This window comes from Poromitra crassiceps (genome assembly GCF_964638095.1).
Source record: "Poromitra crassiceps genome assembly, chromosome: 18".
In the NCBI taxonomy this organism is placed as follows: Eukaryota; Metazoa; Chordata; class Actinopteri; order Beryciformes; family Melamphaidae; genus Poromitra; species Poromitra crassiceps.
Genome location: NC_139636.1, coordinates 11,113,063 through 11,131,319, shown reverse-complemented (window position 1 = coordinate 11,131,319; position 18,257 = coordinate 11,113,063). Strand labels below are relative to the sequence as shown.

Below are 18,257 nucleotides of genomic sequence, written 5' to 3'. Positions count from 1 at the left end.
GTCATATATGCAAATGTATTCTCGCTTTTACCAGCGATTCACCAATGAGTGCCGAGGGAGACTAACGATTGGTCAATCAGCGTCAATAAATAACCTAACAGGCAAGAGTTGCGTCGAGGAATAATCTCAACAGCAGCAATGGCTGCCGCCCGCCGCCTGCTATCGAGGCTGTTTTAAATTGATTAAAAACACCAATTACTTTGAAATCTGAATGGCACACTGCTTGGAGCGTATTTCTTCAAAGGGGAGATGTTTTTTGGAGTAACTAACGGAAGTTTCAGGCTGATATGTTGGTCTCTAGTGATTGGTTAGGGAAAATGGAATTCCCTCGTAGAAATTGGTTCAATATGGGCCAATGTCAGACTAGAAGCTGGAAATGAGTGTAACAAGTTGACAATTCAGTCTGATATCAGGCTACAACACATCCTCACGCAGAAATGACATAATAGGTATATTTCCACTGACTCCCAAAACGACAAGCGCGAATAGACACGAGACTTCCCCGGGCAGGGGAGGCTCGGTGCACCGACTGTCTCTCCTCCGCGGGCAGACCCGTGCCTCGACACGCGGCGCGACTGTGCGGAGCTCCAGCCGCCTGCGGGTCCAGTCACAGGTCCCGCTTCTCTCGCTTGTCAGATTCGGTGCAATTTTTCAATAAACAACTGAGCAAACTGTCTCAAAAAATATAATTTCTAGTAACTGTTATTTATGACTGCTACTCGGCCTAGCCCACAATTAGCTCCTCCGTTACGTTATTGCCTGTAACATTACGTTCTCTCCCTCCAGTGATGCATTCAACTTGAATAGTATGCCTCACTCGCTTATGTGTTTGTGAGTTATCTATTTGTGTAGGGCTAAAAAGGTTTAACACTCACATTCTCCAAATTCTTCTTCCCGCTGCCTGATCTGGCAGCCCCCGAACACGGTACACTGGCGTCTCCAGCTCCGCGGTTCGGTTTCTGGGCTGACCAGCTCAGACTTTGTTGTGCTGGCTTGCAAGTTCATAAGGTTCCCCAAATGTGTGTTGAAGATCCGGTATTTTGTTATGGTCTCCAGAGTTATCAAAGTCTATCAGAATATCTGTTATGTCGCTGGCTGCTATTAGCTAGCATGAACCCACACACAGCCAGTTGCCCCTTTGCAAGCAACAGTTCCACATGTGTTAACATGGTTGCCATGGCTGCCTCCGTGTCTGTCTATTTTCTCTCTATTTCCCATTCTGACTCCACTCCATTGTGACCCGGAAGCTATATGGACAAAGAGTTACCCTTCACCCTGGATGTGAAATGTCAGTCTCTCCCTACGCCCTATACTGTAGCTCCACCTTGTGCTAAACCTGCCATCCTACCTCAATAATATATGTCATACCCCTGCTAAGTATTGATGAAGCTGATAAGTGGGAAAAGATCATATTCTACATATTAAGGAAGTCCTCTCAGACTGACCTCATGACTGTGACCTCCTGCCTCAAGACGTATCATAACAGTATGTTTTAATTAATTAAATGATGTCTGTCCTCCCCCCTGTCCAGGTTGTGTTGTGTTTGGAGCCGACTTCGACAGCGTGGCTTGCTAAGCAGCAGGTGTTGTGCAGTCTGACCCAGCCGCTGAGGGATGTGTTGAACTACGGCTTGTTCCAGCCATCCGTCCTAGGCCGAGAGAGCGGCTTCCTGGATGAAGAGCAGCTGCTCAGGCATCTCCCTATACCCAAGAGTCAGGGGGTGCCCACACTAGAGGTACTGTACTGTCATCTACCACTGCTGTGCCCAAGAGTCAGGGGGTGCCCACACTAGAGGTAATGTACTGTCATCTACCACTGCTGTACCCAAGAGTCAGGGGGTGCCCACACTAGAGGTACTGTCAACTACCACTGCTGTACCCAAGAGTCAGGGGGTGCCCACACTAGAGGTACTGTCATCTACCACTGCTGTACCCAAGAGTCAGGGGGTGCTCACACTAGAGGTACTGTCATCTACCACTGCTGTACCCAAGAGTCAGGGGGTGCTCACACTAGAGGTACTGTACTGTCATCTACCACTGCTGTACCCAAGAGTCAGGGGATGCCCACACTAGAGGTACTGTACTGTCATCTACCACTGCTGTACCCAAGAGTCAGGGGGTGCCCACACTAGAGGTACTGTACTGTCATCTACCACTGCTGTGCCTAAGAGTCAGGGGGTGCCCACACTAGAGGTACTGTCATCTACCATTGCTGTACCCAAGAGTCAGGGGGTGCTCACACTAGAGGTACTGTCATCTACCACTGCTGTACCCAAGAGTCAGGGGGTGCCCACACTAGAGGTACTGTCATCTACCACTGCTGTACCCAAGAGTCAGGGGGTGCCCACACTAGAGGTACTGTACTGTCATCTACCACTGCTGTACCCAAGAGTCAGGGGGTGCTCACACTAGAGGTACTGTCCTCTACATTACATAACATTTCAGTCGGGCCTAAACCTGCAGATTATTATACATTTTTTAGACGTTTTGTTTTTAAGTTTTGGACCGAGTGAAATGTTCTATGGTCTCTCCTCGCAAGGTTAGGTTATTGTGGCATGCTAACAAGTGATACTGAAGCCCAAGTGACGCGTCGGACGACTAGTACAGTGAAAGTGCGAATGGCTCATTAAATCAGTTTGATAGCACATCAGACGCATTAGCGATCGATTTATATCCATTTCTATAGCCTGCAGACCAACTTTTGATTTTGTGCCCTCTGCCTATGGGAAACACGGCATCTCACAGTCAAAAACGCCCTCTAGAGGCCATCTGAAGAAGCACATAATCTCACTAAGCATTACCTCACTGAGTGACTGACTGCCTTACCTGAGTTTGCCTTGTGATGCCACTGCGACCTAGAAGTTGATCAGCATTGCATAGTCAATTTAAAGCAATAAGACGCTAGGTTATTAGTCAGTGTAGGGTAACTAATTACTGACTACTGTAGTAGGTTAGTAGTTGATGTAACGTAATAAACTGGTAGACAAGAAGTCAGTACATGTAGTACATGTGTTAGGCTTTTTGGGTTTATCTGTGTCTGTAGGGATCCTACTGAACTGTGGGATACAGTGAGACATGATATAAGCCATTATCTGCTCGCTGGTACAGACCACATGATACTGCATTCATTAATCTGTGTGTGTGTGTGTGTGTGTGTGTGTGTGTGTGTGTGCGTGTGTGTGTGTGTGTGTGTGTGTGTGTGTGTGTGTGTGTGCGGCAGTAATTAAGCTCTGCCATGCTGTGAGAAAACTACCTAGGGAACCAAGCCAAAGGAAGAAAAAAAGAGTAATGCACATGGTCTGACTATAGAGAGAAAATAATGGGGGGAAATAGACAGAGAAACACGAAGAGAAAATATACCAAAATGAGAGAGAGCGAGACAGAGAGACACAGAGAGAGAGAGAGGTAGAGAGAGAGAGGTAGAGCGAGAGAGAGGTAGAGAGAGAGAGAGAGAGGTAGAGAGAGAGACATAAAGAGAGAGAGAGCGAGATAGATCACAGAAGAGCCATGAGGGACTTTCCCTCTCTGCTGGCTCATCAAAATACACACACGCGTGAGCGAGCACGCACACACGCACACGCACACACACACACACGCACGCACGCACGCACGCACGCACGCACGCACACACACACACACACACACACACACACACACACACACACACACACACACACAGACTGCACACAAAACAGCAGTAGCGCTTTTTGATGGCTGATGAAACACAAGAGTGCAGTAGTATACTGTGGAACCAGCAGCACTGATTCATCTGGCTGGATGCATCACTGTACTGTGCCTGTAGGATACAGTACATACTATACCATTTGTTGTACTGTAGAAGTAGTAGTAAATAGTGAAATATAGGCTAGTATTATTAACAATGCACTAGTAATAGTGATATACTGTTAATAATGCATAATCAGTATCACAATATTATAATCTAATATTATAGTATGGGAAAGCCATGAAGTCATTTAGTAGGCCTATCTCTTCGATAGTTAGGTTAGATGATATCACAATATTTTCAGGCTGTCACCATTTCCACGTGTTCATACTGTATCTGCTTTCTGGTAATGTCATATGGAAAATCTTGAGTACATGGAAGCAGTGAAATGCCTGTTTTTTGCCTGAGGTTTCAACAATGCAGTTACTTTAACATTTTGTTCATTTAAAGACCCCCTAAAGTCATGTTTCAAGATGCATATAAAATACGGTACTCTACTTTCAATACAAAGTTGTGTCCGATGGTTTTTCCCACAAAAAAATGGTTAAAATATATTGTTAAAATCCTTAAAATGACATCTCTTCCTCCTGCCTCATTAAAAATTCAAAACAACCAATCAGGGTTATCTAGAACATAACTATAGCCAATCACAGCATACAACACGGGCTTTCAATACATTCTCACTCGTGACAAAGTGACAACAAGGGTTCCTGACCGATCTGCAGTATATGACGAGTTGGGAGTGAGAATGTGTTGGGCCTTTAACTGCTGAATACTGGACAGGGATTGGCTCCAGGAATCATGCTTGTTGAAAACAGCCTTTTCAATGAGCTCAGAGAAAGTTTCCACTTTCAGCAGACGATTGTGAAAACAGCTTTATAGTGTCAAACTCTGCAGACATCATTCTGCACAGTGAAGCTCAGACATTCAACTGAAGGAGCGAGAAGAAAAACACATTTTTGACTTAAGGGGGTCTTTAAGGTACACTATCACACTGAAGTATTTGACACTTTTCTTTATTTGGAACATTCACCTACACTTACTAGTCTTACGTTTGGTCTTATAAATGGCTGGTGCTGGTGAAAGTCATGCTACAAAGCTTGTAAATGATAGTTTTATGTTTTCATAACCATGTCCACAGGAGGATGGAGGGTGCCCCTCGTTTGACTTCTTTTGTTTGGTCGGAGATTAAAATGTGCACTTGTTTAACTTTCACTCTGTGTGTCTGCTTAGAGAAACAAATGCACACACCTAAAAGCAGTAATTCTCCAACTGAGACTAACAAAACGCTTCTTTGTTTGAATTTGTTGAAGAGTCTGTGCCTCCATTTTTCTACAGGCACAGACATAAAAGCAGCACTTTGGGGAACTCCTACACCCAATATACACATGTGGCCCAATTTACTGGTGTAAGTTGTCCGACAACGGCACCTAGGTTTTTAAGAGCCTCAGAGGTTTAGACTCTAATTCTAGATTTCTAGGTTCTACCACAAGGGAGAGCAGTGTTGTATAGTGACTAGGGATGTCAACAATTACTCAAAGACCAATTAATTGGTCGTTAAGGATTTGCTCGAACAGGTGCAATTGACTCGATCTACTATCAACGTGTAGTCTCATATTAGTTATATTGTGCACTTGGCACGACGAGGCGAGGCAGCCATCTCTGGGTCTGGAAAGAGGAAAAAGAAAGGCGAGAACGGCAAGTTTTGCAGAATATAGCGGTCGAAGCGAACAGACAGGAGGAAATGCCACCTGCAAACACTGTGATTCACATACATGTACACATACAACACGACAACCGCAATGCTGTACCACACATGTCAAAGTCAAGGCCCGGGGGCCAAATCCGGCCCAACACCTCATTTTATGTGGCCCGCAAGAGCTAGCAAAGATGACATTTTGCGCAATACAATTCTAATTCTATCCATCGTTCCATCTTCAACCGCTTATCCGGAATTGGGAATGTTGCTGCTGTGGAAATAAAATGTTTTATTGATCAAAAAACGCATTTGGTATTGTTTGGTCAATTTGGAATTTTAATTACAATTAACCGATTGATTGATCGTTAACGTTACCGATGATCGATTCAGGAATGTGCTTAAAATTGACATCCGTAATAGTGCCCCAAGGACAGACTAAGGAAGGATTAGCAAAAATAGCATTTCCTTTTCCCTTGACAAGTCAGTAAAAGTCCAATAAAAACGTTAAAATACTTTCAAATTCAGGAAATACAATATCTAACAGAAGTGCACTCAGAGAGCGCAGACCTCTGCCAAGGCCCACATCCCCCCAGCCACGGAACCCCGACTCTTTGACCCTCCTATCCATTAACCTACTGACTCAATGACCCTCCTATCCAATAGCCTACTGACTCAATGACCCTCCTATCCATTAGCCTACTGACTCTCTATGACTCTCCTATCCATTAGCCTACTGACTCAATGACCCTCCTATCCATTAGCCTACTGACTCTCTATGACCCTCCTATCCATTAGCCTACTGACTCAATGACCCTCCTATCCATTAGCCTACTGACTCAATGACCCTCCTATCCAATAGCCTACTGACTCAATGACCCTCCTATCCATTAGCCTACTGACTCTCTATGACTCTCCTATCCATTAGCCTACTGACTCAATGACCCTCCTATCCATTAGCCTACTGACTCTCTATGACCCTCCTATCCATTAGCCTACTGACTCAATGACCCTCCTATCCATTAGCCTACTGACTCAATGACCCTCCTATCCATTAGCCTACTGACTCAATGACCCTCCTATCCATTAGCCTACTGACTCAATGACCCTCCTATCCATTAGCCTACTGACTCTATGACCCTCCTATCCATTAGCCTACTGACTCAATGACCCTCCTATCCATTAGCCTACTGACTCAATGACCCTCCTATCCATTAGCCTACTGACTCTATGACCCTCCTATCCAATAGCCTACTGACTCAATGACCCTTCTATCCATTAGCCTACTGACTCAATGACCCTCCTACCCATTAGCCTACTGACTCTATGACCCTCCTATCAAATAGCCTACTGACTCAATGACCCTCCTACCCATTAGCCTACTGACTCAATGACTCTCCTATCCATTAGCCTAATGTAACTAAAGAGGTGGACAACTTTCTGCAAAGAAAAAGGTGGATAAGTGAGTTTAGGTGCGTTTACCCTCCTTATGTGTGTCATGTGGCTGTATTATTGTGTCTTCTCCTCCATGTCTTTACACGGCTCATGCGCTCATTGTGGCTGGACTGCATCCAGATGACATAGAATTGCTAAAGTGAGTCTGGCCATTCCCAAATTAGATTGGGATGATCTGATAGCAATGCCAGAAAAAAAATCTAGGTTTTCTCTACAGTACACTGACTCCATATGTCTATACAGGCCAATGTGTCCTGCTGTGACAAGATGAGAAAAGAGGATTGATATTAGGATCTAGGACAGGGGTGGGCAAACTTTTTTTCCCCAGAGGGCCATAGATAAAGTAGCGTAAGTGAAGAGCCACACATTGGACATGACACGATGGAAAAATGTGTGATTTAAATGCCCTCTTTAATTCAGCAGACAACTCATCAATTCAATTCCGAGTTACTGTGCGACAATGCAGTCTATGGCAGACGAGAGAGACTGACTTTTCAAACTGAGCTTTGTTGTGAGGGCACGCTATGCTAGCCGCCTCGACCATGCGGTCTTTCAAAAATTCGCCATCAGAGAAAGGCTTGCTCTGTTTCGCTTAAAATCATTCAGTCAACTTTTCTCCTTTTTGAAAAATCCATCCTAATCATAACCACTAACGTTTACTGGCACTTGAGTTGAGCAAGAGAAAAATTGAAGCCTTTAGTCCAATATAAATGTAGACAGTGCCCTCTGTTGGAATCGAATTGAATAGCAGGACAGACTCGTAGTCATTTGCCTCGAGATTCATTAACATAATGCTGCTTTTTATTGATTGTTTGGGGGTTGTTTTATGTGACGTGCTGGATTGAGATGGTCCAGGGGCCAGGGCTGGCCGGCCCTGAAGCTGTATAATTTGCCATGTGTGATCTAGATTTCATGTACTGGTACATATACAGTACATTGTAAATGAGCTCATCAACAGTGTTTCTGTTTTTAGGATTTATTTAAAATTTTAATACATTTATTTTATCTTTATTTCCAGTTTCGCTACAAGAGTCGAGTCTACAAGCATGCAGACGTCAACGAGAAACAGATCGCTAAGATTCACACCCAGGTATGAAAACATCCCTACTTCTCTACTCTGCTTGTTTCAGTTGCATGGCTGCAACCATGACAGTTTTTCATGCTATTTCTGTTTCAGCACATAACAGGAACAAACAAACAAACAAACAAACAAACAAAAACATAGACACACAGTGTCTCACTTATACTCACTCATAACAGGAAACAACAACCAAACAAAAACATAGACACACAGTGTCTCACTTATACTCACTCATAACAGGAAACAACAAACAAAACAAAAACAGAGACACAGTGTCTCACTTATGCTGCCTTCCAGACAACTGGGACCTTCAGATTTTCTGGCCTCCTATTAGGAAAAGTGCGCTGGAACGGCACTCAAAGTGGGAGCTCCCACTTGAAAACTGGGAGAAAAAAATCTACCCCCACTAGGCTGGGAACCAGTAGCCTGTACTACGAAACTAGTTTAATGCCTTATCCGAGTAAGTTTGAGTTTAAACCTGGTTTAGCCGTACTACAAAGCAAGTTAACTTTCAATCACCATGGCAACTGACGCTGCAAAGCTAACCTGGTCGCGACCAGGTTAGCTTCAGAGGATAAGATCAAAATCCATGACAGACCCATATAATCGGCTCTCTGGAGTCACTCACCGTTCATATAAGATCGCCATATGAAAAATAGATTGCAGTCAACTGAGAATATAACAAGAAAAACATTTGTGGCTCTGTAGGCTACATAATTAAATTAAGCCTACTTACCACTTTATGTCTTAACAGCTCAACGATGCGTGGAGAAATATGATCACTATTAATCACCGCAGCGCATATCATGAATGGACCCTCAAATGGAGTGAGGGTGTCGTCTCAATTCAGTTGAGCAGTTTTCTCTTTTATAGTAGGCTATTAGGCTTTATACTAGGCTATTTTATATATGAATTATTCGATCAGTGCAACCACACACATGAGTGATAGAGATCATTATTCATTGAGCATGCGTTTCTAAATCTATGGTCTAAATAGGCTTACAGATTGTGGAAATGTATAGACTGAGATTACACATTTAGATTTGTTGCTGCTGCCTGTATCAATGCAGCTGTATCAATCGCTGATCAAAGTAAATCAAATGACTGATGTGAATACAAGCTGCTGCTTTAGACAGCCCTTCAGCAGACTATCCAACGCGGATTTTCATTCTGACATTAAATCGCGGATACATTAAATATCCGCTAAAACTCTGATCATGCACTGCGCTTCATTGAACGAGGAAATGGGTGTGGAAATGAGTGTGGGCGTGGATAAACTCAGCTGTTCATAATGTGATTGGCTGGCGCACCTCTTTCGCGTGGACGCGCGCCTGTGCACGAGCGAAAAACGTGCGCGTGCACAGGCAGATCCCAGGTCCACTTACCTAGTAAAAAACCAGCGTCGTAGTATCAGTTAACTAGATAGCTTTGATCCTGTTCAGTCAAACCAGATCAAAGGGACTTATCGCGGATCTGTTAAACTAGTTTCGTAGTACAGGGCTCAGTTGTCTGACGTCACACAACAATGGCCGCAACATGGAGTATGTAGTCCAAAGTATTAAGTGCCTTAATAAAATGTATAATAGAGTCTGTTACATTATGTGTCATTGCTGCTCCTCATTTTCATTTAAATATGTAAGGATGGTGCTCTACTCGTTGTTAAGATGTCTTGCTATTTGCTAAACAAAAAAAAGTTTGTCGCGGTCCGCCATGTTTCTTGGTTGCGTTTTGCCTTTGTGCTCTGGAATGCTTTGAAGGTGGGGGGTGGGACTTTTCCACTGGGAAACACCCACGTCCCAGGTGTCTGGAAGGCAGCATTATACTCACTCATAACAGGAAACAACAAACAAAAACATAAACACACAGTGTCTCACTTATACTCACTCATAACAGGAAACAACAAACAAACAAAAACATAAACACAGTGTCTCACTTATACTCACTCATAACAGGAAACAACAACCAAACAAAAACATAAACACACAGTGTCTCACTTATACTCACTCATAACAGGAAACAACAACCAAACAAAAACATAAACACACAGTGTCTCACTTATACTCACTCATAACAGGAAACAACAAACAAACAAAAACATAGACACACAGTGGAAATGCAAATTATTTCCCCAAAGGGCAATCTGTTTCATGTAAGATTAAGTTTCCAGTCTGTTCATCTCACTTGTCAGTTTTATTGCAGCAAAATTGTCAAGTAAGTATACAGACTGACCAACACTGTCATAAATGTTGCATGCACCTGACAATTTATTGAAGCAATAGAGAAGGAGCCAGCACTCAGAGAATCCTTTTGAGGGTTTTTATTCCTGTTGCACCACAACGTACGCGTTTCAGCGTTAGCCTTCGTCAGCGTTGACCTGACAATTTATATAATAAATTATTGCAGCAATACTTGGCATTCGTGCAATACGATATTTTGCCACACAAAATGCCCCTTCTCCCCCACACACACAGACACACCCCAGCCCCACCCCTAATGCCGACATTTTATTCTGGCGTCCAGGCTGCCTGGAGACAACATGGAGCTGGTCAGATCGTCACTCTCTGACTGCTCCTGTCTATATATAGCTGACCTGGATAGCTGTGTGTGTGTGCGTGCGTGCGTGCGTGTGTTTGTGCGCGTGTGTGCGTGAGCGTGTGTGTGTGTGTGTGTGTGGGTGGGTGGGTGTGTGTGTGTGTGTGTTGGTGTAAGCTGCATTGGAGCAGAGGTGCAATGACCAGGCAAGCCTTGTTAAAGAAACATTCTCAGTTTGCTTATTTGCTGGGTTGCATCACACCCGTGGTTAAAAGGATTACAAAATGGGTCATTTGCGACGACGGCTTCCATTTTTCCCACACCAGAAAAAATGTTCTATGATGTCTAAAAAACAACAACATTTGATCACAAAAAAGACTTGACATAAGAATAATATCTCTTTCATGCAGGGACAGAAAGAGAACGCGAGCCACAGCAGCGAAAACCCAAATGCGTACTGATTGAACAGACCTCCGCCATTCAAACTCCTCTGCAATCTGCAATTCTGAACAGATTTCTGTCATTCAAATTTCCCTGTATCCAGAAACTCTACCATCAATTCCCTGTGCTAAGTATGCTTCTATCACTATCTATCTTCTATCAGTCAATCAAAAGCCACAACCTGAATGCAAGGGTCAGGCCGCCACTGCCCACGGAACTCTCTCCTCTCATACCAATATACCGGTAGCCTACCTTAGAATGGATGAAAGCCCAAAATGGGAAACATTTTGTAATTGAGACCAGTGTCTTTATTTGCCAAAACGTGCACACCCAGCCAGTAAAAGGGCCTCTGTGTTTAATTAAAGTATTATGGTATTTATTGGCTGATATTTATATACCAAAATATACCAGATGTCGCAACTCTTCTTACACGGCTCTGGGCTACAGTACATATCATGATTTATTGGGTGAAACCAAGCAATTCTATGTAAAATCTGACATCCAGTACCCCCATATAGCCGGAATCGAATGATCTTTGTTTCATGACCACATTTTGCGACGATCCGACTCTGAGATCGGCAGTCGAATCAGGCTCCTAGGAACCAATTGTTGAAACATCGACTATTGCGGGATCACCCATAAATGTGTTACAACTATGCTTTTCCTGCTTCCCACTAGGGCTAGCATGTCCATGTTGCTCCTACTGTATAGTATTTTTATTAGCTCTAGGGTTAGGACTTAAAACATTTTATATTTTATCGGGCCCGAATTCAGTTATTCGAGTCCCCTGCCTGGCTTCCTCCCCTGCCTGCTTTGTCTCCATTTCTCCCTGTTCCCCCTCCCTCTTTCCCAGTTCCCCATCCTAGTTCTGTCTCTGTGTTTGTCCGTCTCCCCTCAGGTCCAGTTGTTCCCGTTCATTCCACCAGGCGTCCTCAGTGTTCCCGCCCAAAAAACTTGAATGGATATAACGGTTCTTCCACTGTTTGTCATGGTAATTTAGCTGTTGCAACATAAAATGGCAACTAAGGAAGCTCTGGTGAAGTTTGTTCATATAACTCTCCCGGAGCTTCCCAGCACAGTTACCAAATAAACCAAAATGTTAATGTACATAAAAAGACTCCATACAGCTCGTGCAGCATAATCCAAGTCTTCTTACGCCATACGATTGTAGCCTGGTTAAAACCATCCTGATCATCACGTGAACTCGCATTCTGTTTCGCTCCACCGATCAGTCTGGACTTCCACCCGCCTACGCCTAGTGTCCTCTAGAGAGAGAGTGGCGTCAGCGGAGGACCAAAATGCGAGACTCATTAGCCAATGAACAGCCAGGAATGGCTACTTTTGCATGCTAAAATAAAGCTGATAATGTACAATTTGATTCAAGGGGGGAAAAAACCCTTTCAGAGTACAACACAAACTGTCCATTTTGCTGCAACTCGACAGTGCTGCTTACTCCAGGACCTTACTTCCTGGAACTCTTGAGAGTAAAAAACTGGTCCATTGGAGTGAATGGAGATGTCGCAACTCTTCTTACACGGCTCTGCAGCCGCCCACCGCGATTCCCAGAAATGACAATGTTCCCGGGCCAATCAGGGACCTGCGCCGTAGTTGAAAATGTAACCGGCCAACCGCTGGCAAAAACAGTAATGGCATCTCCCCAGACTCTGATTCAGGAGTTATTGGCCAAATTGTAACGTGACTGTAGTGCCATCATAAGGCTGATTGGTGTAATATAGTGTTAATTTTGTTAACAAAAACTATGGCGAAATATGCTCGTCGACTGTCTTTTTCCCCATGACTAAGACCAGACTAAAATGCTCAGACTACTAGCTACTTTCCTTGGGAAAGAGTTGCCAACACTGCTTCAAACGACCATTGCAAGCGCATCAGTAGATTCAACACGAGAATTTATTTAGAACTTTGTGGCTGTATTATTGTTATTGTTATTATTGTTTTGACTCTGTATATTGAAGCACTTGATAAGAATAGTGGAATGTGGCATTTGGGGAAAAAATTTAAACGGATTTCCAGACGGATTTCCAGACCATACTAATGTGTCAACAGTTTTCATTGACTAAAATGTCAACAGTTTTCATTGCCTAAAACTAGACGAAAATGTCAACAGTTTTCCTTGACTAAAACTAGATGAAAATGTCAGCAGTTTTCATTGACTAAAACTAGACTACCGTAGTTACCGTTTTCTTTAACTACGGTTGCTTACGGTTTCTGAGCTCTAGAAGAAGAAAAAGGAGGAGAAGAAGAATCCAAATAACAAATACAATTCCCTAATAAGAATAATCTGAACAAAAAATAGGGGTCCATCACTATGTGCTTGGATAATGCTAATAATAATAACAACAACACAAGCAAAAACAATGGGGTTCCTGCACTGTGTGTTCAGACCTCTATTAATAATCCAAATACAATAGGGTTTTGAGCATGTAGTGGGTGCACTTACAGGTGAAGTGCTACTTCACTAAATATAATAAGTCACAAATTATTCATCATGGCGGGTGCAGGCAAAATATGCAACTTTATACTTTATGCAATTTACATTTATTATTTCTCTTGGTGGTTTCCCTCCCTGTCCCCTGTCTCTGTCCCTTGTTATCTCTGTTTCTGTGTCTGTGTCTGTGTGTGTGTGTGTGTGTGTGTGTGTGTGTGTGTGTGTGTGTGTGTGTGTGTGTGTGTGTGTGCGCGTGCGCGCGCGTGTGTGTGTGTGTGTGTGTCTCTCTCTCTCTCTCTCTCTCTCTCTCTCTCTCTCTCTCTCTCTCTTTCTACACAGGCTAACCTGATGGAGCTGATGGAGTGTATTAAAGAGCTGGACATTGACAGGGTAGAGGACATGCTGGATCGAGGCCTGGACCCCAACTACCATGACCCTGATACAGGCGGTAAGGAAATCCCTTTAGTAGAGTTTGGTTTACTGTTGGTGTGGTTTGTTCAGTCAGATGTGAGGAAAAAGTCTGATATCGCACTCTTCTTTAAAGTTATAAAGTTATACGATTTCAATTTCGTTCTCTTTGGCAACACCAAACAGCTCAACAGTCACATGACATTGTGACGTCACTTAATTTGGTTCCGGAAGAGTAATGTGTGCATTCCTTTTTTCACCATCACATTTCAAGAAATCCTTACCTTATGAGTTTTAAGCCTGGAAGCAATCCAACGAGTGCAGCCAGCTACAGAATCGTGACCATAAATCATTTGAAAAGGCAAAGACATACATACTATACATATTACATATTATATTTTAAGACTGAAGGAACTACCGTACTCATCCGATGATCCATTCTGGCATTTCTGGCCAATCAGATTAGCGGATGATTGAGCAACAGAGTGTTTCAGCCAATGGGAGAGCACTCTGAGCAGCAGTGGGTGGCACCAGCGGTTTTGAACCGTGCCATTAAGCTCTTAGCTCCATCGTTAAACGTTATAGTATAATAGAAGCATTTCCCTGCAGGTAACTCAACAACCGAGTAACGGATTTCAAAAATGGGTCCCGGCATTGAAAGCAGCATGACCAGAGCCATGTAGATAGAAGAGTTCCGACATCTCCATTCACTCCAATGGACCAGTTTTTTTTCCAGGAAGTAAGGTCCTGGAACTCTTGAGTAAAAAAAGCAGCACTGTCGAGTTGCAGCAAAATAGACAGTTTGTGTTGTACTTTAAAAGGATTTTTCATCCCTTGAATCAAATTGTACATTATCAGCTTTATTTTAGCATGCAAAAGTAGCGCGAGACCCATTCCTGGCTGTTCATTGGCTAATGAGTCTCGCATTTTGGTCCTCCGCTGACACCACTCTCTCTCTAGAGGACACTAAGCGTGACGTAATGGTTAACCTAACATACTTTCTATCACTCAGACAGCCAGTGTTCTGGCTTTCTGTGTAGAATGTTCAATAAGCCAGTCAGACGCCCATAGACTGCCAACATGCACATTAACGTTATCTTCTTGCTGTGAGATGTCGCTTGCTGGCAGCTCTCTCGTGCAGATGAAGAGGTGAATGAATGAATATGCGGAATGTGTGCATGTATGGCGGGTCTCCGGATTTGGCTACGCTGATTGGCTGAAGGAGTTGTCTGTCAAGGCAAGTACTCCCACCCACTGAAATTACTGTGGACGGCTTGGAGTCCAGACTGATGCAGAATGTGGGATCACATTCAGGATGGTTTTAACCAGGCTACTAGACTAGCATTTACACTACACATGATATTTGGTCACATGTCAAGTCAAGTCAAGTTTATTTGTATAGCACATTTCATACACAGAGGCAATTCAAAGTGCTTCACATAAAATGGTTGACAAGAAAAGAAAAGAAAAGAAGAGAGTAAGATGGACATTTAAAAGCATCACAGCAAAACCTTTAAAAAAAAGAGTATAAAAAGTGCATTAGAATAAACGAAAAGAAGAAATAAAATGGACATTTAACAAAACTTTAAAAAAAGAGTATAAAAAGTGCAATAAGCAACAGGCGCAGCAGTTGCAGAAAGAGGACTCATTGGGTTTGCATAGTAGCTGTCAGCAGTTAAAAGCGACGGTAAACATAAAAGTCTTTAGTCTGTTTTTAAAAGTACCGGTAAGTAAGGTTGGGGCAGATCTGAGGTCTTCAGGCAATTTGTTCCAGCTAGCAGAAGCATAGTGGGTAAATGCAGCCTTCCCGTGATTTGATTTGATCCTAGGGACAGTTAATAAGCTGGACCCTGTTGACCTAAGAGTTCTAGACGGTTCGTAGCGTGGGAGCAATTCAGCTATGTATTTTGGGCCTAGGCCATTAAGTGATTTATAGACTACCGTAATAACAGTATTTTAAAATCTATTCTCTGACACACTGGCAACCAGTGTAAGGACTTAAGAACTGGAGTGATATGATCAGCTTTCTTAGTCTTCGTTAGAACTCTAGCAGCAGCATTCTGAATGAGTTGAAGTTGCCTAAGTTCTTTTTTGGAGAGACCAGAAAAAAGGCTATTGCAGTAGTCTAACCTACTATAAATGAAGGCGTGAATTAGTTTTTCTAGATCCTGTCTGGACATGTATCCCCTAATTCTTGCTATATTTTTAAGATGATAAAAAGCAGATTTTCTAATTGACTTAATGTGGGAGTTAAAGTTGAGATCGGAATCAATGTGTCCCAGACCACCTCGGCAAGGGGTTTGAGTGATCACATCACAATGTGTCTTGTTGGTCGTCTACACAGGTTTAGGCAAGTATCGCTTATGGTTAGGGTAAGTCTATGTAATTACCCCAAAAGTGACCTAAGTAAGACTGTGTGTGTGTGTGTGTGTGTGTGTGTGTGTGTGTGTGTGTGTGTGTGTGTGTGTGTGTGTGTGTGTGCGCGTGCGCGCGCGCGCGTGTGTGTGTGTGTGTAGAGTGCCCCCTGACCTTAGCAGCCAAGATGGACAGTGCATCACTCATTATCACCACTCTGAAGAACGGAGGAGCTCACCTGGACTTCAGGTCTACAGATGGAATGACCGCCCTGCACACGGCTGTCAGAGACAACAACCCCACTGCACTCAAAGTTAGTACCACACCCACACACGCACGCACGCACGCACGCACGCACGCACGCACAAACCTTGACATTTAAAGGTATACTGAATAGTAATAAATTGACACAAACCATTTGTGCAGCGGCCATTTGATTTAACGCCATGGCGATCCCGAAGGTCGCAGGCTCGGGCGCTCTAGATAAATCAAGTTAGCATACCCTGGCTAAGTTAGCATACCCTGGGCTCCATCTGAGCCAAATTTGGTGCTTCTGCACGAATTTGCGCGAAAATATCCTTATTGGACTATTGTGGAAAGCCACGTGGTGCTGATAGCTGGTTGCTGCAGGAAATATAATTGCAATGAAACTGACTCTCCCCCTCCCTCTCTCTCTCCCCCTCTGCCTCACTCTCTCCCCCACCTCTCTCCCCCTCTTTCTCTCCCCATACCTTTCTCTATCTCCCTATCTCTCTCCCTCTCTATCTCTGAATCTCTCTCTCTACCCCTCTCTCTCTCACTCCCCCCCCCCTCTCACTCTGTCTCCCTCTCTTCCAGACTTTGTTGGAGCTGGGCTCCAGTGTGAACTATAAGGACAGCCACTCTCTGACCCCGCTGTACCACAGTGTTTTGGTGGGGGGAGACCCAGCCTGCTGTCTGCAGCTGCTGAGATACAATGCTACGCTAGGTTGCACTGACGAGAACGGATGGGCCGAGATCCACCAGGTCAGCAGCGCTCAACGCTCTCTGCTGTGCTTGTGAGAAACACAAGCTTTTGTGTAGTTCAGTCTCCAGCAGTATAATCCTCAGACACATGATGAGAACAGCTTGTCCTTTCCAGATAAGGCGAGACATGGAAGGTGAAAATTGTAAAAAGGCAGTTTTCCCTTTCTCGTACTCTGAGCCTGAAATCTCCACTTCATTAGCACTTACATACACCAAACTTTCTAATTTATTCCTAACTATATTCTGAAAGTTCTTACAGCGGGCTTTATCATTCATAGCCTGATTTATATAACTTTTTATTCCTAAAAATGATCAACGAAAGATATCCAACCCCCCCCCCCCCATTTAAAAAACATTGGCTCTTATATATCAACACAATGAAACAAGAATTATGAATCTGGCTTCATCCAATGTTCAGATTTCTATTCTTGAAAGGTAAGAAAATTAGCACAGGTTTAAGTAAATAATGCCTCATTTGCATATTTAAACATGTCAGAAAACCTGTAATACATAATTATTGTCTTAATGTAAGTAAAACTGGGGACGTTTCATGGTGATATCTATTAGTAAAAAAATTATACCATATTCACCTGCTATGTCTCAGCTTGTTCCAGTCAAAGCAATGAGCCCAAGGTGCCATCTAGTGGTTGAAAGAAGTCATTTCATAAATGGAGTCAGCAAAGGAGTCTCATTTCATTGGTAACACTTTACAATAAGGGTACATTAATTAAGGGTTAGTGATAAGCATTAAGCTTAACACGTTCACTGCCAATGGCGAGTTGACTCGTCAAAAAAATTCCAACGGTTCACTGCCAATGACGAGTTGAGACGTCAAAAAAAAAAAAAAATTTTTTTTGACGGTGCTACGTGGATCAATGCCCCCCACGTCTCCTATAAAAATATTGGAGCGACCGAACGTGTACAACCCATTCCACCGACCCACTAAGTGGCGACAGTGCTCTCCATTCTAGAGGAAGGCAAGCAAAAAGCAGTGTGGAAGCCATTCTCATGAAAATGGATTGGCGAAAACGCTTTCGCGCTTGGGAGCTGGCGGTGGGGTTTTGCAAATTTGCATAATAGATTACGGGTGGAACACACTTTGAAACACGCAGCAT

The 18,257-nt window shown here is 43.5% G+C and overlaps 1 protein-coding gene across 1 annotated transcript in view; it reads left to right on the top strand.

Annotated features, from left to right (window-relative positions):
- Positions 1-18,257, top strand: part of LOC310792925 (SH3 and multiple ankyrin repeat domains protein 2-like) — a gene marked incomplete at both ends in the record, with an annotated part of 74,280 nt that overhangs the window by 1,119 nt on the left and 54,904 nt on the right. Inside the window, 5 exons of the mRNA XM_083654690.1 lie at positions 1,532-1,735; positions 7,893-7,964; positions 13,714-13,822; positions 16,299-16,450; positions 16,975-17,142. Of these exons, the coding sequence (XP_083510816.1) occupies positions 1,532-1,735; positions 7,893-7,964; positions 13,714-13,822; positions 16,299-16,450; positions 16,975-17,142 (705 nt within the window). The remainder of the gene's footprint in view (positions 1-1,531; positions 1,736-7,892; positions 7,965-13,713; positions 13,823-16,298; positions 16,451-16,974; positions 17,143-18,257) is intronic.